This window comes from Benincasa hispida, chromosome 3, assembly GCF_009727055.1.
Source record: "Benincasa hispida cultivar B227 chromosome 3, ASM972705v1, whole genome shotgun sequence".
In the NCBI taxonomy this organism is placed as follows: Eukaryota; Viridiplantae; Streptophyta; class Magnoliopsida; order Cucurbitales; family Cucurbitaceae; genus Benincasa; species Benincasa hispida.
In genome coordinates this window covers 36,697,257-36,721,646 of record NC_052351.1, presented here as the reverse complement: position 1 = coordinate 36,721,646, position 24,390 = coordinate 36,697,257, and the positions used below count along the sequence as shown (strand labels likewise).

General features: G+C 33.4%; 1 protein-coding gene across 9 annotated transcripts; it reads left to right on the top strand.

Annotated features, from left to right (window-relative positions):
* The first annotated feature begins 5,381 nt into the window (after window positions 1–5,381).
* On the top strand, window positions 5,382–15,843 carry LOC120074052 (protein trichome birefringence-like 14). Of its 9 annotated transcripts, none has more exons than XM_039027037.1 (6): window positions 5,400–5,717; window positions 6,142–6,211; window positions 9,042–9,207; window positions 13,518–13,700; window positions 14,396–14,594; window positions 14,840–15,843. In XM_039027037.1, exons 3-6 carry the CDS (start codon window positions 9,051–9,053, stop codon window positions 15,666–15,668), a joined length of 1,368 nt encoding a protein of 455 aa, XP_038882965.1. In that variant the 5' UTR covers window positions 5,400–5,717; window positions 6,142–6,211; window positions 9,042–9,050; the 3' UTR covers window positions 15,669–15,843. The 9 variants fall into 9 exon arrangements, with proteins under 9 accessions (XP_038882958.1, XP_038882965.1, XP_038882960.1 ...); XM_039027032.1 differs by having other exon boundaries at window positions 8,934–9,207; XM_039027036.1 differs by lacking the exon at window positions 6,142–6,211.
* The last annotated feature ends 8,547 nt before the right edge of the window (window positions 15,844–24,390 follow it).

The window sequence follows — 24,390 nt, the reverse complement described above, 5'->3', positions numbered from 1 at the left end:
AGGTATATCGTACATATAATGAATTTCCTTCATATAGTTTTGGTTGTCACTAACATATAGCAAGACCTGGTTCGAATCATTTGCAACCTCACGGAGTCTACTGTTATTTCGATCTCTGTGAATTATAAAACAATTAGACAATATTTAAATAAATTTAAATTAAAAAAATTAGATAATATTCATTCATTTACCAGATGACCCACAACTGCTCACGGACGAGTGACGTAGCGCCCTGTGATATTATTATACCAATGAATATATTTCTAGAGTGACATCTGTGTCAAACTGTTCAAGAGAAACTCCCACTACAATAAACCTTGTACGATAGTTGCCATCGCACTACTAAATGTTGCAACTTTTTTCGGACAATCTCCAGTCTTTAGGTCAATATCATGCAGTACGGGTTCAGTATTACAAGGCGATGGGATATCCTGCCGAAAAACCGAATTGTCTCATCACCCTGTCAGGAAGATGCCACTCACCAATGTGAAAACATATGAGAGGGCTCATTGTCCGCCATATGTTTTGACTATTCGTACAAAAATTAGACAAAGTATGCACAATAATTTTGTACGGCTCCCAAATAACCTTAAACACAAAATATTATATTAGAGAATATTAAAGACAAAGACAATAAAAATGTGAATAAATAATCAATTAGGTTTAGTGTAATGTACCTGTTCAGGTTGAAGCAGATAAAAAATGTATCTATATTGGTTGACTACATGTATGGTTGTCCTAGTCACACAAAATTTGTCTCTCCACCTAAATTTTTAACTTGATAATTTAGAATTTAAATTAACTAGATCAGTGATATAAAAATTAAATTGAATTAAAATAACATACCGAGAACCGTAGGCTCATCCAATTAATTGAGCGTCATTAACATAATGTAGCTGTGGAGCCATTGTTGGAAATCGCTCCCAAGCCCATAGTTGCAAAAGTATGAGAGGCCTAACTATCTCTCGACCCTCAGGTCTTGTTGCTTTGCATAGTTGTCTATACAAACATGCCAAGCATGCTCCACCCCACAAATACCGCCCCGCATCATGGAGGTTAGCTAACAGTGGCAGGAACATCAAGTGAACAAAAGGACTTGATTTATCTGAAAACAGACTTCCACCCATCATTTGTAGTATATATGCTCGCACATATCTTATGATGGTTTCCTCATCTGCATCATCTGTGAGCTCACGAAATTGTGTTCCTAACCATATTAAACTTAACCTCGATCATTTAATCTTGTCGTCAGGTGGGGTCGCACCGAGGTACAGTTGACAAACTTCTAACTAGTCATCATACATCACTCCGGTGACCGGCTCACCGTCAACAGGTAACCCTAACAACACTTCTATGTCTTGTAGAGTGATAGTGCATTCTCCAACAGACATATGGAATGTATGCGTCTCGGGCCTCCATCTCTCGACCAAGGCTGTGATCAGATGTCAGTCCAACCGAATAAATCCTGCTTCTCGATGTTTGCAAGATATTTCTCCAGTAGTACGATCTCGTGATACAACATATGATCGATGAATGGACTGGTCGTACAAAACATCGGGATTAACAGGTCCTGGGTTTATCTTGACGCTCCAATGCATCCCTTATTTCTGCTCTTCTTTTCTCGAAATAGTTCACGCATTTGAAGAATGTTATCTAAGCAAGAGCATTTATAGGCAACATCTGAGCTCCTTTGAGGACTCCATTTATGCACTCTGATAGATTTATCGTCATCCACCCATATCTGAATCCTCCATCATGTTCAAGTCCATTGCTCTAAACTAATGTTGTCAAAAAAACTTAGACAACTCCGATTTATTCCTTTGATATCTTCAATTGCTTTGTTGAACTTTTGAATTTGAAACTAACACCCGACACGATAAACATAAATTGACACCCGAAAAGTTCACGTTATCACAACGAGATGGATTGGACAGAACCAGCTACTTGACAACGATGTGGATTTTGCAACCAGTTAGGACATAATCGAAGGAAGTGTCCTTCGTTACTAAGATGGGCTCTAGATAGTTAGGGATTGAATAATAAATAATTTTTTTTATTATATATTCATTTTATTGTATATTCAATTTTTTTATTATAATTTATTGTATATTCAATTTTTTTTTATAATAATCTACTGTATATTCATTTTTTTTTTTTAATCAATAAAGTTTACATAATTTAATTATAATAATCTAATATATCATTATTTATAGTATAATAATCTAATATATTCAATTTATTGTCTAATGATTATTCAATTATAGTATAATAATCTATATAATTCAATTTGTTTGTCTAATGATTATTCAATTATAGTATAATAATCTAATATATTTAGTTTGTTGTCTAGTGATTATTCAATTATAGTATAATAATCTAATATATTCAATTTATTGTTTAATGATTATTCAATTATAGTATAATAATCTAATATATTCAATTATAGTATGATTATTAGCTATTTTTTTCTCTTTTTATATATATATTTCTATGGAAAGTTCAAATAAAGTGAAGACTCTCGCTCTCTCTTAAGTCTCGCTCTCTCCTAAGATCTTGCTCTCTTACTCTCGCTCTCTCCTAAGATCTCGCTCTCGCTCTCTCTCAATATCTCGCTCTCTCTGTTATTGTTGTTATTTTTCCATTAACGATTACTAGCTTTCATTTCTTCTGGAACAATCACAAACACTTTTTTGATTATGGATCTACTTTTTTGTTCGTAGACAAAGCTAATTCGAAATTGTCTTTCATTCCAAGGCATAACTTGTATCCATGCACTTCATATTCGCCTGGAGTTCGTTCCCAGAAATATAGTCATCCCCACCCCCTTACGTCAATCCCACAAGCCTCCGTCTAATTCGAAATGATAACAAAATGTATAGGTTGTTAGAAACAGCATGAGTACACAAATACATATAGTATACCATCTCATTACTTTATTTCCTCTGTGAGGAAAAAAAAATGTAATAAACCTGCAATCTCAAGGGTGTATGTGTGTCGAAACTTCAACCTTCGACAACCTAAGCGAGATTCGCGAGATTTCCCTTGTCGAGGGTTGAAGTTTTGGCTTATGTATTGTTTCCAAGTTTTTATTTGTTCGTCGAGTTCTCAACGTTCGATTTCCACATTAGTCGAGTTCTCAACGTTCGACCTCAAGCCTCGAATTCCCAAAACAACAATATTTCTCTAATAAGTTTCAAAATAACAATATTTCTCTAATAAGTTTTGAAAATAACAATATTAATATTAAAGGTCCGTTCTGTTCTCTACCAAACATATTAGAAAAAAAAAAGAAAGAACTAGGACGTGGTTCCCAGAGGGATTCATATTCCCACGTGGCTCAAAAGATTTATTTTGATATCAAATTGAATATATGCTGAATCAATTACCACTATCGAGTCTTGAGGAAACAAAAATTAATATTCTAACGAGTTCCTTCAAGAAACTATTGTACATGTTTTTTTTTAATAAATAATATTATTATTTATTTTGAGGCAAAATATTGGACTTTCGTTCACAAAAATAGCGTAGACTTCACAAGAAACAATATTTAAAGCACATGTCATTTCAAAATACGTATTTTTTTTTTCTTTTTTAGAAAAGTTGAGAACTAATTATCTCCTCTTGTTAAAATATAGATATATATTTTAGAAAAAATAAATCAAAATGTAACGAGACTTGGCTTTGTATGTCAACTTTGGCTCAAAAACTTACACTTCTGTAAGAGTGGATATTAGACATACAAATATAGCCATTTTTAGGAAATTTTTCCTTCAAATATTGCAAGTTTGAAAACTTTATATCTATATAAATTTGACAACTTGAATAATTCAGATTACTCAATCTAAATTATAAGAACTAGGTTGGATTGAACTTTTTCTATTTTTGTTGGATTGAATTGGGTTTCGGGTTGGCCAAGTAAAATTTTAGGTTGGTCCAATCCAACCCAAATTATATATATATCTTAGAACGTGTCCACCGAATGTAATACATGGTAAGCTTCCTAACTCTATAAAGGAAGTTTAGTATGAATGGAGGGATACAAATTAGATATTTCACAAGTTAGGATTTTACAAGTTTTTGCCTCGAGAGAAAAGAGAGAGAACTTTGTATCTCTTGTTGAAAAAATAAAGAAGTTCTTCATTTTCTCCTCCAAAAGTTCTTCATTTCTCCCAAAAGTTCTTTATAAGTTCTTGAATTCAAGTAAGTTTATATTTCCTACATCAATTTTGTTTATCAATTTCAAGTCCATATTTCATATATCAATCTTTATTTATCAATTCCAACAATTATTTTAGTTTAGTTTTATTAACTTGCAATTTACACCAACTTCATCATCATTTTAATCACATATTCAATTAAACTTTGCCTCATTCCATACCAACATACTCATTCCTTTCCATTCATTCCATTTCATAATAATCATAATTTTCCATTTCTTTTATATTCCATAATTTTCCATCTTCCATTTCATCTCTCATTGCCACGTGTCATCCATGCACACTTCCACCAACACCATTTACTCTACATTCTTCATGCCACACACACACCACATGTCCACTTCTTCTATATATATATACCATTTGGGGCATGGAGCGTGGAATGATGCATGGAAACTATATATACAAATATATATATATATATAATATATATATAATATATATATATATATATATATATTATATATATATATATATATATTTGTATATATATTATTTGTTTTAAAATTCGGGTTAATGAATTTATGAATTTAAGAATTTTTGATATATTTTTTTTAAAAAAATTGTTATTGATGTTTGTATTTGTTTAAAATTTGTAATAAATATCAATAATATTTGATTTTTAATATTTTAATTGTATGAGATTTTAGTGATTAGCCACATGTATTTATAGATAATTTTACATATTTGATGTGAATTCTTCCTAAACAAGCTATTTTAACTAGAATGACAATTTGCATATAATTATGATTAGTATAAAAAACCAATAAATATCTTTACCAAAAGTCAAAACCCACAAATAAATTTATATTAAAAGAACACATAAATAAAAAATTGAAAAAAATGAATTTTTTTCGCATGCAAGCGAGAGCGAGATTATTTTTCTGCGTGCATGTTAGTATATTATGGTAATTTTACTTTACATCAGCAAAAGATGACATTTTTTTTTAAATCGGGATATTTCATATTTTTTTGCCTAATTTTTGGATCATCTATACCACGGACCGTTTAGAACTTCAACTCTCTTTTTTCTTGGAAACTTCTTAATAACTTTCTTTTTAAATCCTTAAAAAAAAAACATTCATAATAACTTAACAAGGATTTATCTTCCCCCAAATTTATGTATTCGACTAAATTAAATTATTGATTAAACAATATAAAAATTTTGTGAGGTTATATTATATTCTACTGTTCTTCGTCTTCCCTACGCGGAGAGAGGAATTGTTTTCTAGTCAAAACTGTAAATACCCCAAGAATTTCAAGAAAAATACCTGTTCCTTCTTTGATTCTGCGATTGGGGGAATAGGAAGAAAAAGTTTGAAGTTCACACACTAGATTTCTGGGTCACGAGTTGTTAAAGAAACACATAAGAGGAAACTTGTGAGTTGAGCTTTCTGTTGTTCATTTTGGTCAAAGTTTTTTTTTTTTCCTAGTGAACCCATGGCAGTTTGTTGACGATGCGGTGACAGTTCGTTGTTGAAGTTTCCAGAATTCGTGAAGGTAAGCATTTTTTTTTTTTGGACACTGATTTAATACAATGTCGGGTACTTTTAAGTTAGTAATTACGCATTGAATTTCAAATTCAACCACTGGCTTTGGTTTAGAGTTTAAATGGAAGTAATGTTAGTGGTTTTGATGAAGGATTTATTGTAGAATTTGTTTGTATAATCTATTTGGTTATTTGATTTTGTTATTGCTCTGTTTGAGCTTCGTCAACTGCTGGTGATGTATCCATTGAGTGCTGTCCTACTAGGGTGTGAATGGAGAATCTTCAATGTAATATTTGGGCATTATAATGTATAATTTGTAGAAGATTTAAATGAACTAGCCCACTTTAACGATTTAATTCATTTACCAACCTTCTAATTTTCTGGATTGATAGAGGATTTCAGTTCCTTGATTGTTTATTTTAATGTCCTACCAGGTGTTTAATCCATTCAACCGGGCCAATCGATGGAAGTTTTATAATTAGCCACAAATCTTAGTCCTTCTAGGTTGTTATATTATATGATCTAAAAATGGTGCCTTTCTCTGATCTTTTCCCATCATTTGATCACTGTGCTCGTCTCATTTCAAAATGCATCAAACACAAACATTTAAAGGTTGGCATGTCCTTGCATTCCCACCTTATCAAAACTGCACTTTCGTCTGACCTCTTCCTTGCAAACCGTCTTATTGACATGTATTCCAAATGTAATTCTATGGAAAATGCACAGAAGGCATTTGATGAATTACCCATTAGAAATATTCACTCGTGGAATATCATTCTTGCCTCCTACTCACGTGCTGGTTTTTTTAGTCAAGCTCGAAAAGTCTTTGATGAAATGCCTCATCCAAATATTGTTAGCTACAATACCTTGATTTCTAGCTTTACTCACCATGGGTTGTATGTAGAATCAATCAACATCTTTCGACAAATGCAACAAGATTTCGATCATTTAGTCTTGGACGAGTTTACCCTTGTGAGTATAGTGGGCACTTGTGCCTGTTTGGGTGCCCTGGAGTTGTTGCGTCAGGTTCATGGAGCAGCTATTGTCATTGGATTGGAGTTTAATATGATTGTTTGCAATGCTATAGTTGATGCTTATGGTAAATGTGGCGATCCAGATGCATCATATTCTATTTTCAGTAGAATGAAGGAGAGAGATGTTGTTACCTGGACCTCCATGGTTGTAGCTTATAATCAGACTTCCAGGTTAGATGATGCTTTTCGAGTTTTCAGTTGTATGCCAGTTAAAAATGTCCATACTTGGACTGCATTGATTAATGGTTTAGCGAAAAACAAGTATAGCAATGAGGCCCTGGATTTGTTTCAACAAATGCTGGAGGAAAAAATTTCTCCTAATACTTTCACGTTTGTAGGTGTTTTAAGTGCTTGTGCAGATCTTGCTTTGATAGCAAAAGGCAAAGAGATTCATGGATTCATAATCAGAAGGAGCAATGACCTTAATTTTCCAAACGTATATATATGTAATGCTTTAATTGATCTGTACAGTAAGAGTGGTGACATGAAATCAGCTAGGACGTTGTTTGACCTGATTCTTGAAAAGGATGTAGTGTCGTGGAATTCATTAATAACTGGGTTTGCACAAAATGGGCTTGGAAGGGAAGCACTTCTTGCCTTTAGGAGGATGACAGAAGTAGGGATAAGGCCAAATAAAGTGACTTTTCTTGGTCTGCTGTCTGCCTGTTCCCATACTGGTTTGTCATCTGAAGGATTACATATTCTGGAGTTAATGGAGACGTCTTATGATATTAAGCCTAGTTTAGATCATTATGCAGTCTTGATCGATATGTTTGGAAGAAAAAACAGACTTGCCGAAGCATTGGATTTAATATCCAGGGCACCCAATGGATCAAAACATGTCGGAATATGGGGTGCAGTTTTGGGGGCTTGTCGAATACATGAAAATTTGGACCTGGCTATAAGAGCTGCAGAAACTTTGTTTGAGATGGAGCCAGATAATGCTGGAAGATATGTAATGTTATCTAATGTATTTGCTGCAGCAAGTAGATGGATGGATGCCCATAATGTGAGAAAACTTATGGAGGAAAGGGGTTTTAAGAAAGAATTAGCATATAGCTGCATAGAAATAAGAAATATAAGACATAAGTTTGTGGCAAGAGATAATTCCCATAATCAGATGGGTGAGATACATGAGTTAATGTTTATACTACTAGAGCATATGAAAATTTTTGGTTGCATGGCTCTTGACGATGGTATTTACTTTTATGATGGATACAGTACTTGAACTTTGGGCATGATTTATTTGAATGCCATGTCTCATCGTTGCAAATTTATAGATATTGGAAAAGTTAGCAATTTTAAGGAATGAACTTGAGAATTTGAAGCTGCAAGATGATGCTACAAGGCTGAAAAGGACGGATTGCTATCAAGTAGGAGATCTTTATTTTATTGTTTATTATTATTATTATTGTTTTTAGGTAATATATATCTAATCTTAGTTGGTAATGCATGAGAATATCATCATTCAACATTTCAACTGCAGAATGATGAGTTATCATCATCATACCTACATAATTTTTTATTTTCTTTTCCCAACATATTTATGTGATGTAAATAACTTTGCAAAGTGCACTAGAATACATTGTGTAATTTTGATCTTGGGCATGACTGAACACAACTCTAAAAAATATTTAACCTAAAAATTAAGAAAAAACTAGAGATTTTCTTAATTCTTATAGACTGAATCCTTGTAAATTGACCAATCCTAAAGTATTAGGATGATATTTTCTTCCTTTAGTCATAGCCAACTAAATCCTTTTATTTCTTTTAAGATTTGAAATGTCGTTAATTGTTTCAACTTTTTATATTTTTAGTGAAGTATATTATGTTTTCATGATTAATTTACATGTTTTTATCGATAAAGAAGTATTAATATATCAATTTATACACATATATTATCATAAAAAAATGGCCATGCTGTACTTTTTTAGAAATTAATGTGTCATCATGTCTATGTTGTGTCAATGTCTATGCTTCTTAGTCCTCTGTAGTTCTCATTTTGCTAATTTTCTTTCTGTATTTACGACTCTGATTCTTAATTCCTTTTCTATAATTCTATAGGAAGATTGTATTTGATTAAGAGAGATAAGAATTGTATTTGATTAAGAGATATCTCCCATGAAATGTTTGATGCTTTTCTTTCCATCTCGTCGACTTTGATCATTACTTCCTTCTCTGTATTCTGCTAGGAAGATTGCTATACTGGAAGTAAAAGAGCTGATGAAGTTCTGTTCTTAATCTAGACACAAAACTTTTTAAAGGCGTGAGGTCTGATCAAGCTTTGTTTTATGAGTTAGTTTGCAGAGATGAAATTCAGAAATAATTTCTCTGTAAGAGGGAAACATCTTTTCTTGGTCGTGGTTGCTCTTGCATTCACCGTCTTGGTGTTGTGGGCATGGGAGGAGAATCCTTTTCTCAACAGTTCTCAGTCAGTTCAGGCATGGTATAGAACTACTTATGCAGGTATGCTTGTCAATCCATGTTTATAAATGTAGAGCAGGTCTATTATGTAACTGGACTAGTTCTTCGCATTCTTTGTTGTTTTCTTCTTATTGGAACAATTAGATTTTTGAATTTTTGTAGTACATTTCTTTTTGATGACAAAGACAAAATGTAATTGGAGAAAAGGGAAATTCGCGAGGTTAAAAATAGTAAGTTAAATATATCCTTTGGCCTTTATACACATTTTTTGCTTTTACCCTCTCAATGGTACTGAGAGTTTTCAGTCAAGTTACTATATTAATTAACGTGGTTGGAACTGCGTAGAGGAACTATGACATAACATTTAAAAATTATTATTTTCTGTGAATGGAAAGTTTTTGAATGTTAAATTTTTATCTCACTACATCCGAATCAGAAAATCCTATTGGCCTTACCTAAAAAAAACTTGATATTACCCAAATAAAAGAAAAGCTCATTCCTTTTATAGTTTCGGCAACTTCAGTGAACATGCTCCTGTTTCATGCAACTGTCTCCATTTCACCGTTGGTGCAACCTTTTCTCTTGATTCGTGCTAACTAAAAAGCACAAACACCCTTTTCTCGCAAGTGGAGTGTGTGTGCTTCATAGCGTGCTACCATCCCTTTTCTCACAACGCTCTATTCAGCTTTAATGCTCTGAAAATTAAAAACTTACCAAATGAAATTGCAATTCTCCTTTCATTTCTTTTATTTATTTACTTTTGATAGAAGTAACAACTTTCATTGAGAAAAAAATGAAAGACTACATAGGTGTACAAAAAACTAAGCCCATAAAAGAGACATCCCTTTACAAGAAATAACTCCAGCTATGCAAAATAATGCCTATAGAATAGTTACAAAAAGTCTCCAAAATTGAAGCCTACAAACAAACATGATAGCAAACAAGAGACCAAACCTCACTAGGCTCTCTATTGCTCCTTTAAAAGTCATATTATTCTGCTCACCCCATAAAGTCCATAAGATTGCGCACAACCCAACAAGCTATAAAAAGCAACCTTTCTCCTCACGTGGCAGATTGAGAAGGAACCTCTCAATCATACTGCTTATATCCTTTTGACGAGCAAAAGAAATGCCAAACGTCTGGAAAAAAGCTCAAATAGACTTTGCAAACTCACATGGCCAAAGGGTGTGATCCAGATCTTCCTCTGCCTTCCGACAAAGAATACAATAGAATGGACCAACAAGGGAAGGTAACTTTCTTGCAAGCCAATTCATTGTATTTGCATGACCGTGAATAGCCAGATAAAGAACCTCCCTTTACTAGGAATCTTAATCCTCCAAAGAACCGAAAAGATTGCATCACCTAAGGGAGGATGATCAACCAAACCATGAAGGAAGGATTTACATGAAGACCCCTCCAAATGACTGGGTCTCCAAACTCTCACATTCCTTCTCCCATGCCTAAAAAAGTTACCTTCAAGTAAAGAAAGAAGAGAGACTACATTTGACGCTTCCTTATTGGAAAGAGAATGACATAACCCAAATGAAAAGGAACACAAACCAAACAAGGGAATCAGCAATGAAGTGGTTTTTGGTAGAAGACAAATGAAAATAGTCCAGGAAATAAGACACATTTTTTTTGATAAGAAAAACTTTCATTGAGAAGAAATGAAAGAACACACGGGCATACAAAAAACAAGCCCACAAAAAAGGGGAAATCCCTTTGCCAGAAGGGACTCCAACCATACAAAATCATGTTCATAGGATAATTACAAAAAACCTTAGAAATTGAAGTCCAATGAGAAACGTGAAAACGAATAAGAGACCTCATAGCACTGACTCTGTCTTCCTCTAAACAAACCTCAGAGCACACTTCCATAAGGGAAGGTATAGGCCTCTGTCCCAGTATATGACCTTGCACTACATCGAACTTGGAGTTCAAACCAGCTAGGAAATCATAAACACGATCGACTTCCTCAATCTTGGAATACTAGACACCTCCACAAGATCAATCCCAGATAATTTCACGACACGGGTCCATCTCCTGCCAGATTAGGGACATTTTGTTAAAGTATGAAGTGACATCCATTGTCCACTGTTTGCACTCGTGAGGCTGTTTATGTAGAGTGTAAAGACGAGACGCATTCTGCCTCTTAGAATATAATTTATGAACTACATCCTAGATATCTCGAGCAGTCGCAACATACAACAACGGTTTTCCTATCTGAGGTTCCATACTATTAATCAGTAGTGATCGAAGCAGGGAGTCTTCTTCTTTCCAAATGTGCTCCTAAGGATCTCCTGGCCTAGGTCTTGGTATCTCATATCTAGATACCCAAACTTGTGACGCCCTCTAGAACCATTTTAATGGACTGAGACTAGGAGAAATAATTCTGACTATTCAACTTTTGTCCTGCAATTAACCTTGAGGAATTTCCCCTAGATCCAGACAAATAGTTTGTAGTAGTTAAAGCAGGGAAAGAGGTTATCAGATTCTTTGGATACATCGGTAGACCAGAAGGAATGTCAGAATTCACTGTACTGGAATTTAAGTTTGTGGAAGCACCTAGGGCTGCCCCAAGAGCAACGATTTGTTGCTGAAAACTTGCCCGAAGATTAGCCAACTGTTGTTGAACCATTATCGAAGATGAACCAATCGAACCTTGATGTTCATAACTAGGCAGCGCATGATGAGGAAGGCCTGACAGCTGCAGGTAGGTTGCTTGCGACTAGAAGGGAAAGGAGCTGAGGATTTCCAGCGATTGTGAGGGGCTTGTTGCCATGGCAGGGGATGTAGCTCTGTGGTAGGCGGACGACTCACCAATCTCTGCTTCAAGGTGTATGTTTCGGCTACCGGCAGGAAGGTTGGAGGGATAGACAACGACAACACTCGGTAACAAGGGAGGAACGCCGACGACATTGTGAAAAAGGGCAGCAGCGGCTTTTCATCAAAAGGTTACAGCGGTGCTAGAGTTGGACGGATATGCTAGGACTGAAGATACCGATTAACGGTGGTTTGGACGGCAGTAGCAGCGGCAGTGGCAGTAGTGACGGTGGTCGGAGGTCCCATCGGTAGCTGTGGCGGAAGCGGGGCTGGTGCAGAATTAAGGTTATCTTGCACCGATTGGTTTTTGCTGATGGTGGCTAGGGTTTCGTCACCATGCTCTGATACCATGTTAAAAGATAGAAAATAGAGAACACTAAGTTTATGTAGAAAACCCTAGAACAGGGAGAAAAAACCACGATAGAGAGTCTCCTTTTATTATTTTAACATAAAATGAAAGTTACAATATTTATAGGCTCCAGCAAGCCCTAATACAAAAAAGGAAATAAACCTAGGGTAAAGTAAAATACTAAAATAGTTATAAACTATCAACAAAGCCCCTTATTTCTAATAGTTACGTTGAGTACCTTTAATCCCCTTAGGACAACCATTCAAAAGGATGGGGGCCATGTTTACTAACAATGTTCTTACACCAAAGGGAATTGGGGTCAGAGTAGAAATGCCGCTACCATTTGGCTAAAAGGGCGTTAAGTAATCTAAGGTTTCCAATCTCAAGATCCCCTAAAAGCCAAAGATAACGACCTCTCAACAATCTCCCACTTAACTAACCAAGTGCGAACCCTTACCTTTCCCTTCATTGACCTATCCCCATAGGAAATCATGCATCAATCTCTCCAAGTTCTTACTTACCTTACACAGGGCTCTGAAAAGAAAAAAGAAGTAAATGGGTATGCCTGATCAAAATAAGCTTACCCGCTTTCGAGAAGAATCCTTTTTTAACCTACTTCTAACTTTGTCTACCACCAGATCCCACAAAGCGATCAACTTGGGATTGCTTCCAAGAGGGAGACCATGATAGAAGAAGGAAGACCTCCAATCTCACAACCCACCGACTCCGACCACCATTTAGTCTTCTCATCATCTCAATTAATCCCCGTAATACTATATGTCTCTCTATTAATTCTCTCCTTTCATTTCTTCTAGTAATTGGGTCCACTTATTTATTTATTTATTTTATTTTTTTAAATGTCATGGTTGGTTGAATTTTTTAATATACGAGGGTTGGATAAATATTTAATATAAAAAAATGTCAATTCACAGAAAACAATGTTTTTACAATTCCGCATCACTGTGCAATATCAATTTCAACCACATTTATTGAATATGGATACTTCTGAAAATTTCGACACTTTGAGGTCAAATTTGAAAATGTTAAAATCACCAATATAAGAGATGGTTCATACATGTAACGAATTTAGTTAAATGCTGAAACTATTCAAATGCAAATGTTGTGTATTTTGCCTTTTTCTTGCTATTTGTGCACTTGCTGATGATTTTTATTTGTTTAGGGTTCATTGTAGGTTCCACAAACAGTTCCGTATTACGTAACACAGTAAAGGAGTATGCTGAAAAAATATATTCAAATTCAAGTACAAAAGAAGAGACAGTAAAAGATGATGCAAATTCAGAAATTACATCCACAGATTCTACATCCACAATCATTTCTAACAGGAGCAAGAGTAATCAAAATAGTAAGTTCTTAGCCCAAACTAGTCGTGCTGTTTTGTAATCACCTGCTAGCATGTTATTTTTTCTTTCCAAAATTGTTCCCTACGATTGGAAAACCATTAGGAGTTTCATGGAATCCTTGCTTGTGATTGGAGCTTCTTTCTTGTTGACTTTTGTTCATATCCCAAAAGAGAGATTGTTTTACGATCTCTCTCATTGTAGAAGGGGAAATTCTAAAATGAAGGCTACCTAGGGGATGTTTTGATGCCTTGAAACTCGTGATTAATTTTAATTGTGATTTATCATCGGTTACTTTATTGGATGTAAAGATTCTTGATTAAAGATTTAGTCGTAGGAAAAATTTTTGACCGGTATCCTTTTCCTAGTGTTGTTATTCTCTGCCTCAGAGCTCTCTTATAGCAATAACGAAAAAGAAAAAGGAAAATCACATGGATAGTTGGTGAAGTTTTCGCCTATTTAAAGTTAAAACCATATGGATTATGGCTTTATAGAACAATATTTCCTCTTCTAAGGTCTATGTTTTCCTCATTAAACAAAGATTTGATTGCCAAATATTGAATTATATTGATATCAGGCATTTATCATGTAGACCATGGCATACATATTAATTTAATATTTAAATTTTATCTATGAAATTAGCTAAGTCAATGTACATTAAATTGGTTATTTTGGTATATTGACTCATTTAACTTTTTAGCCTGTAGCTACGGAAATGGTGGATGGGTCCTTGACAATAGTCGACCGCTCTACTACTCTGGTTTTGGATGTAAGCAATGGTTATCAGCAATGTGGGCATGTAGACTGACGGACCGGACAGATTTTTCCTATGAAGGATATCGTTGGGTTCCCAAAGATTGTGATTTGCCAGCCTTCAAGCGGTCTGCATTCCTGCAAAGGTTCTTGACTTCCCTCTTGATTTTTGCATATAGTAAGTTCGATAAGTTGTCTTATTTTATTTAGTGTACTGGTTTTAAAATTATCAACAAAACAAATTCCACCTGCCATGAATTCTGAAAGTATAGGTAACTTATGTCCTCAACTTCTCTGCCAAAGTGGTAACTATTAAATGGATTGTGATTTAGTTAGGTTACTTCCTGCTATTCTTGACATTCTTTGAGCGATCTGAACCTGTTCTTTTCAGAATGCGCGACAAAACCATAGCATTCATAGGGGATTCGTTAGGAAGGCAGCAATTTCAGTCTTTGATGTGTATGGCTACCAGTGGGGAAGAGAGTCCCGACGTTCAAAATGTAGGAAAGGAATTTGGTCTTGTCAAAGCTAAGGGCGCAATTCGTCCAGATGGCTGGGCATATCGTTTCTCAAATACCAATACTACTATTTTATACTATTGGTCATCAAGCCTCAGCGATTTATTGCCTTTGAACATGTCAGAACCTGCCACTGATGTAGCTATGCATCTTGACCGTCCGCCAGCATTTCTGAGAAAATTCCTCCATCTGTTTGATGTGTTGGTTCTTAATACAGGACATCATTGGAACAGGGGAAAAATCAAACAAAATAGGTGGATAATGTACAAAGATGGAGTTCGTAGTGAACTCGGGAACTTAAAAGAAGTAGGCATAGCTAAGAATTTTAAGGTGCATAGTATCGTCAAATGGCTCGATTCACAACTCCCTTCTCATCCTCGACTCAAGGCTTTTTTCAGGACCATGTCTCCTCGTCATTTCAGCAATGGGGATTGGAATAATGGAGGTAACTGTTACAACACCATACCGTTATCCAAAGGAAGCAAAGTAGAGCGGAATGGATCAAGTGATCCAGTTGTTGAGAATGCTGTAAGAGGTACACAAGTAAAGATGTTGGATATAACTGCTCTTTCTGATATAAGAGACGAAGCTCACAAATCCAATTACAGTATCAAAGGAAGTTCGAGCGGTAGTGATTGCTTGCACTGGTGTCTCCCTGGTATCCCAGATACTTGGAATGAGATTCTTTTCGCACAAATATAGATTCTTTTGTCTTAAAAAATTCACTTTTGCACATTCAAGATTTGCTCCTTGAAGGGAAGAGATGGCGTTGTCGCTACTGATATTTGGTCATATTAGACAATTGTATAATAAGTATTTTAAATCAATTACTGGTTCCATTTGTCAATAAAGAAAATATATGGTGCATTCTTTTGAACTATTGTTCGCATATTCAAGGTATTGGCTCCGATGATTTTCTGGTATTTTGGTTAGGGGTATCAGTCGGTCGGAGTCAGTTTTTCGACCAAACCATCATCGAACTGACTATAGTTAGTTTAGTACATATTCAAATCGACTCCGACCGTCGAGGAGTAAAAGTTAGTTGGTCGGTTTTATTCTTTAGTTCTTTTTNTTAAATTTTTGCTGGTTTGGAATTCTTTCAAATCAACACCGACCGACCCCTCTCCTCTAATTGACCAACTTCGGTTGGATCGTTTTGCTTGATTTTTTGTTTTATCATGCTCATTCCTAATTTTGGTACCCTTCTATGGAAATTCAGTATTGGTCTTTTGAGCTCGAAACTACCAAAAAATTACTGCAGATTATGATCCTTCACCATCATTAGACTTCAATTCACCACGAATAGTTTGAAGAAACTTTATAGTAGAAGTCTATCGGTGATAGTCAGTGATACACTAATCTATCCGTGACCATTATTATTGATGGAATTATATTATTGATAGACTTCTATTTATACGATTAAGCTATAAATGGTTTAGACATTAGTCTTTTGCTCTAGGGTGAAGTGTTCACTCCTATTAATTGTTATCAAAGTGGTCTTTGAACTATTGTTTAGAATTAAATTTTGTGTTCGGGTATTTTCATGCAGATGTCAGTTTGTTGATTTTGAATTAAGCTTTTTGCAAAATTATCGATGTTGAGGGTGGCCAATTAAAACCATAATTAATAATTGTTTTTAATAAAATGGACGATTAAAATATTAATCAATAAACAAAATGTCAATTTAAATCTTAAACTTTTATAAGTATATCAATTAATTAATAAAATATCGGATTAATAAAATGGATTATTAGAATTACTGTGTTGATGATTTTCATAGCTATTTGAGAGTCCAAATCGATTTACTCATGAGAAGAGAGGGAAGGAGATACAGAAAACCCTTGCATTTTTAAGGCTATCAAATGCCCTTGAAATGCTTGTAAAGAAAGCATGAGAATTACTTATTCCATGTCTATCTTTGGAAACCTTGTATCAGATAAAGACAATTATATCCCTTCTCCATTCCTGTGCTAATTTCTCATTTCCAATTTTTCTGGATCCATAACTGCTTTTTAGGGTGTGTTTGATAATGTACATATTTTTATTTCTTGTTTTTCTTATTTTTTGAATCATAGACTTGTTTGATAATTCATCACAATTCTTATTTTTAGTTTTAATCTTGTAATATGTATATTTATATATTATTTTAATTTTAAAATTTGATTTTTAATTTTTAGTACACCTTGAAACATGTTAGAATTTTTTAATATATAGATTTTGTTCATTAAAGATGCATTCAACGTCATTTTAGAATTTTTACAACCACGACATTCACAAATGTAATACGATTGAGTTGAATTTGAGTTGAATTTCAAATCAAATTTGGACAACATTTGAATGATAAGAACAATTGTATTACTCTTGTCAATTTTGCATCAAAACTTATTTGTATTAGATAAATAATGTAAGTTTTTTATAATTATATATTATTTATTTTAATGCATGTTATATTTTATTGGGGAGGTTGCATAGATAGTGATTATATAATAAATATTAAAGTTTATATAATAAGTTAAAACTAATTGCAAATATAGAGTTTTTATAATACATATTTAGGCCCAAAACTATGAAGAGACAAAAATGGACATGACCCATTTTGAAAAGCCTTCTTTCACGGTTTGGCCCATCATCGGGGAAGACAAATTGATTCATTATAGAATCAATGACCCATCTTCTTTCGAGCCCTATCATCGGGGAAGACAAATCAGTTCCCACCTTTCATCTTCCTTGATTTCTCTACAACAGTGCCACTCTTCTTCCCTTTCGATTTCGCTCCAACTTCAGAAGGTACGTTTCTTCTTCTTCGTTTCTTCGTCTCTTCTTCCTCATTTCTTCATCTCTTCATCACTGATAGCAAAACTTTGAAAACATAGGGCTTCGTTCTTCTTCCATTGACACTAATAATTTCAATTCTTCCTAAAATGATATTTGCTGATATTTTGTTGATAGTTGTTGATATTTTGTTGATAGTTGTTGATAGCTCAATGATTTTCTTCAAATTAGGGCTACATGCATTCTCTAACTTTTTTAGGTATTTCATTCACGATTTTATAACGGTCACTGTGACAATCTTTGGCTGACATGTTATTGATATTTCATTCATTTTTTATTGTACTATGCTCGATTATTTTTGCCGATTACTCTTACTAAAAGCAGTATGAGTATGTTTGATTTCAGTTTCAAAAAATATTTGTTTGTTGACAATTTGTTGCTACTTTGCTGATATGTTGTTGATATTTCATTATTGACAGTAGTCACTGAAGTAGTGACAATAGTGATTTAATTACAGACGACAATAGTGTATGTTGATAGTTTATTGATAATGTGTCTGATTCTATTTCTGCTGGTTGTAATAAAAATATGTTGATAGTTTGTTGATGGATTTGCTGATATGTTGTTGATAGTTTGTTGACAATCTCTGTTTCCTGTATTGTGTGTATTGTGATTATTTGCTGATTCTTTAGGGGGTGCTAACATTTTCTATAAGTACTATCAGGGATACTCTTTTATTGCTATCACTAATAATATCTATTATTGATAGTATCATTAGAGTATAACATTAGGAGAATGTAATTGATAGCATCTTTAAGTGATATAGGCTACTATCAATGATATAAATGTAATGTTTCCATATGTTTGTTTTAGGATAAATGGAGAAAGGAAATAAAAAATCATTGGAAGGATCAACATCTAGAAAAAAGCACAAGAAGATCAAAGTCCACAATCTAATGATAATTTATAAATTTATATAGATTTGTGGTTGTTTTTCTTCTTATATTTATGTTGTTGTTATATATACAATGTTCCAGAAAGTGAATGGAAAAATCCGTTGAAAGTCAGCTCTTTCATAAGTTTAAAAGTCCTATCTAACATAGGAAAATTAGATGAGCCATCACTCCAACTATTTAGGGAATGTCCTTTTGGACATTTCTTAGATATGAAATGAAAAGGGTGCCCAACCAACTCATATCACACCTAATTAGAAGAACATATTTCAGAATTCGGCCTTAAGGATTTTTGTTTAGTAATAGGTTTAAATTGTGATGATTACCCTATAGATGGTATCTATTTTCAAGACAAATACGAAAGTTATAAGGAGAAAACTCCAACCTACTTTTAATTTGTTAGGTTCTGATGCCAATATATCCATTGATATAAAGGTCAAACTTGCACACTTGTATTTTCTAGAAACCTTCCTAATTCCTACACAAGGACCTAACAAAGTAAGTTGGAAGCATTTAAAAATGTTGGATGATGAAGAAAATTTTAGATCTTATTCATGGGGCAAGGTTTCCTTTGAACTAACTGTAGAGTTTTTTAAGAAGACTGTCATCAATCAGCCATCTTCCATTTTCCTCCAAGGATTTCCTCTTGCTTTGGTATATTGGGCTTTTGAAATTATACCAAGATTATCCAACCCCACTATTGGATTTGCACGAAGAATAAAAAGCGATGAACCTAGACTTACTCAATTGGAATCTCAATAGCAATATTTTCAAAGCCACTGGTGTAAGTCTTTTATCACTGTTCTTTCCTTTATTTGTATATATTATTAGCATGCTATCAAATGATAGAAACTATCACTTATGCTTCAGCTTTTATGACATAGAAGATATCATTAATTTTAAATTATCAGTGATAGCTTCTATCACTCATTTCGAATTATTTTGATATCTTCTATCATTGATAGCATGTTATCGTAGATAGAAGTAATCAATGATAGCTTAGAATCAGTGATTGTTTTTATAAACATTCTGTATCATTAACATTTTTATTAAACTTTTAGTTTATCATTGCTTCATTGGTTCCAACTGAACAAGAATTACAATCAAACTATTATGGCTATTTTGTGGAGCTAGAAACAAGGGAGATAGATATTGAAAAGAAAAAAAAAAAAAGAAGGAAAACAAATGTCAATTGGGAGAAAAATTACATCATTACAAGAAGGAATTGAAGAATTAAAAAGAGAATAAGAAGATATTAAGAAGGACATCCATAAAAAGCACAAGGAGATTCTTGATATATTGGACCACATAAAAGAAGCTACCAGTGATAAACTTCGACAAAAAGAAGAAGGTGGTGAAAAGTAATCTCAAGAATTTCTTGAAAAGAACAAAGCACCACCATCTAATTTGGAGCTTTTAGATGCAAGTTTGGAAATTCTAGAGGTAAAATTTGTGATTTTCTTTTTCTATAAAGAAGTACAATAATATAAATGATATATGCATGTAGGCTGAAGTTGAAATTGCTAAGGACAAGAAGGCTCAAGAAAAGGGTGTTAAGAGAATGACCAACAAAAACAATTGCAAGATGAATAGAAAGATCCTGAAGATGAAGAAAAAGATCCTGAAGATGAAGAGAAAGATCTCGAAGATGAAGAGGAAGATCAAGAAGAAAAAAAGGATAAAGATAAAGAAGAGGAAGAGAATGTAGATAAAGAAGATATGACAAAAAAGAAGGTAAGTATTGAATGATTGATGTTTTTAAGTATAAGATTAGTCTGCCATCAGTGATATCTGAAATCACCGATAACTAACTATCAGTGATAACATACTATCATTGATAGTTAAGCTTTATTTACATGATTGATGTTGATAGTATATGGATAGATGTCATGTTATATTTGATTCCATGACTTCAAGTTATTGAAAAGACTCTTAAAAAGAGCCCAAAAAATATAGACCAAAGGTTGCGGTCGAAAATATGGAGGACAACAAAATACCGAAAAGACAAGCAAAACCAACCAAGAAAATTTTGGAGAACAAAAAAAAAAAAAAAAAAACAAAAAACAAAAAGAAGGTCTCTCCAAATGTGTCTACCAAGGTGTCTTCAAGCAAAGCTACAAGGCTCTCCAAGGTGGAATGATGACACTTCAAGCTTTAATCTCAAAATATCACAACTCTAATTGACAATAGATAGACTTCTGTTTGATAATGATGTTGTTTCTTTTTACAATAGATAGACTTATGTTTGACAGTGATTGTTATGCTTTTGAAAATTTGATTGTTATTTTATAAGTTCAGTGATAGTTAGATTGGAAATTAGATTGAAAATGATTTTGGAATCAATATGAATCCTTCAGAAATGTGATTGATATAGTTGCAACTTTCAATTTATTTCAGTGTTCTTCAACAGGTTGTTGGGTTGTTCAAACTTTAAACACAGCTGCACAACTTCTATCACTGATAGTATGGTGTCAGTAATAGACATGCTATCAGTGATAGAATCTATCATTGATGGATTTTCTGCAAAAATGCTTATCTTTTAGTATAGTTACTTAATAAAAGAAGTTTGATGCTTTTGAATTCATTGTATTAATTGCACTTCCTACTCAGTTTTTGCGAGTTGTTCCAATCACGAGTGATATGATTCCAAAGAGGCAAACAAGAATCAATTTTTGAGGTAAGAGAACAATAATGAGTCTTCGAGGCAAAAAAAAGAAAAAAAGAAAAAAGGAGAACACATGCTACCAAAGAATTGGGTGTAAAGGAGAGCATAGAATTAGGTGCCTTATTTTTGAAAATTCTCTAAATTTGATTCATCTTGGTTATTGTATTTTAATTAACTTTCTTCACCAAAGATAAACTTAGCTCTATGATAATAGTCATGACCTACTTTCCTAAAAGCTTAGAAAAATTGAGATCAGATAGTTATGACTGATAGCTTAAAAAAATGGAGATCAGTAATGGATGATATCACTGATAACATGTTATCAGTGATAGAAACTATTATAGATAGCTTGATATTGTTTCTTTCTTTCCTATGGCTAAAGCAAAACGAAAGCTTCATAAACAAAAATATTATATTGTCTAAAGCATCATATTGACTAAAGAATAGACAACAAAGTTTGCTCCACTGACAAAACATTAGTAACAAGGTCTTTGATATATTTATGACAAACATCAATAATAAATTGTCTCACTATCTAATGAATAAATTGATGACAACAAATAACAACTACAATTTGATGGATAAATTGGTGAAAAAGATCAGTTGTCTCACTATCATTGATAAATTGATGACAAACATCAATTACAAAACAAGCTTCTTCATTAAACAACTAGTGACAATTTGCATGTCCTACAATTATGGCCACGAAGATGACATCGACTGTACTTCAAGCTTCTTTTCTTTTCACCAATTGATAATATTCTTTGTTTACGTGGTCGTCCAACCGAACGTTTAACTATTAAAGGTAATACATTCACACCAACATCAATAGATCTCCAATCAGAATAATTTCCAATAGGATAAACTGATCCTTTATAGGTTGATAACAGTGTATTGCAAAAATAGTAGTCTGACACAAAAGCATATATATCTAAACTTAGCCCACGAATAATAACACAAACATGAGCACATGGAATCTCTACTAAATCTCAACACGACAACTTCATGATTTAGAGGCCAAATTTACCAAAAAGTGATTGTCTCCATCAACTACTTTATATTCTTTATTGTTAATAGGATCAAACTGAAAAATAAAATAGTCAACGAAATGTAATCAACTAGGTGAACTAATGGAATGTCAATGAAAACTAAAATATAAATGAAAATGTAAGTGATACTATCCCTACCTTATTAAATATTTTCAAGCTATCAACGAAAACAAAAAATATCAGTGATAGCTTCTATCACTGATAACATGTTATCAATGACAGAAGCTATCATTGATAACATGTTATTAATGATATCGTCTAATATTTAAGGTATTTGTACCTTGAAGCTTCTTGATTGACTATGTTGCTCTCGCAACTCAGACTCTGCCCTTACTAGTCAAAACGGTCTTCATGGATAATGCTGATTGACATTTTTCATAAAACCAATTTTGAAGTATTTCTCTAATATAATCAAGTAATGATGCAACAAGGAACTCACTAGGTTCTTTCAAAATATTATTCAAGCACTCTGAAATAGTAGTAGTCATCATATTATACCTTCTTCTCCTAGAATGCACACGTGTCCACTTCTTAAAACCAACTTTACTGAGATATTCCCAAATTGTATGATATATTGATTCCATCCATTTCATATAAAACTTGAACTTATCAATTGTATAAGTTTTTGCACAACTATAATATATGTCATAAATTAAAGAATCCTTATAAGTTAACTTTATATTTTGCAAAAGGTGTCGTAGACAAACACAATAGTCAACATTTGGAAAAATATTCATAACACCTTTTGGAATGCTAAAATGCCGATAAAAAATAATGACTAATCCTTCTCGTTCACCAAAACTTTTCTTTAGATTATCAAAAAACCTTCTCTAGGATGCATGATTTTTGGAGTCAATAATACTAAAAGCAAGAGGAAAAATCTAATTGTTACCATCAATTGTTGAAGCCGTCAAAGAGTCCTAGCATATTTACATTTCAAGAATGTCCCATCAACCGATATATTAGGCCTACAATGCTTTCAACCCCCAATTGATACCCCAATAGCCATATAACAATACTTAAAATAGCCATTTATGTCACTTCATAGGCAGTGAATGTATCTAAAAGAATAAAATAAACAACTAAGCCAGATTACAAAAGGTATATAATTGATTGATTCCTATCAGTGATAGCTTCTATCACTGGTTGCAGTCTATCACTAATAGCTTCCATTGTTTTCATGTTATCAGTGATGGAAGCTATCAATGATAGACTCCAATCAGTGATAGAAGCTATCATTGATAGATGAAATAATAAGTCGAAAACAAGAAACGTGGATTCTTTTCTTCTAACTTCATCAAAAACTTTGGAATCAAAACATATGATTCGCATGCATCACCTTTCAAAGACTTCATTATTTGCTCTTTTGCCCTCCATGCTTTATAATAGCTAATAGTTACTCCAAATTCCTTACGGACTTTATTCACAATATCACTAAGAGTTGAGGTATAAGAAGAACTAAATCTAAAATCATTTCTCAAACATTCAACTATTAAGAAAGAGGAAGCTTGCTTATGAGAAGTTTGAATACTTTTTATAGAACAATCATGAATATCAATAAACTTCCTTAGCATCCACAAAACACTGCGCTTGTCACGGGATGCCTTCACATACCATTGACAACCATCTTGAATACATCGAAATACAATTGCTCTTGAATTTGACGTTACAGTCTTAAATTCAAAATTCTTCTTTTGCTATCAAGTAAAAACAATTTGATAAAATGTCTTTACTAGCAAACACATTTTTTCTTTCAAATCATGATCAATATGTATGTCGCTTGGAAACCGCCATCATCAATCATAGGCTTAGAAGAAGGAACAAGAGACAAATAATTCTAAGCTCCACTAGAAACAACATTAGAAGACACTTTCAAACATGAACTACTGACATGAGCAACCAAAGGGTGTCGTGTATTGTGTTCCTCAACTAAAGCCAAAAACCAAGCTATATCCTTATCTTCACGAATTTGAACTACATTTTGA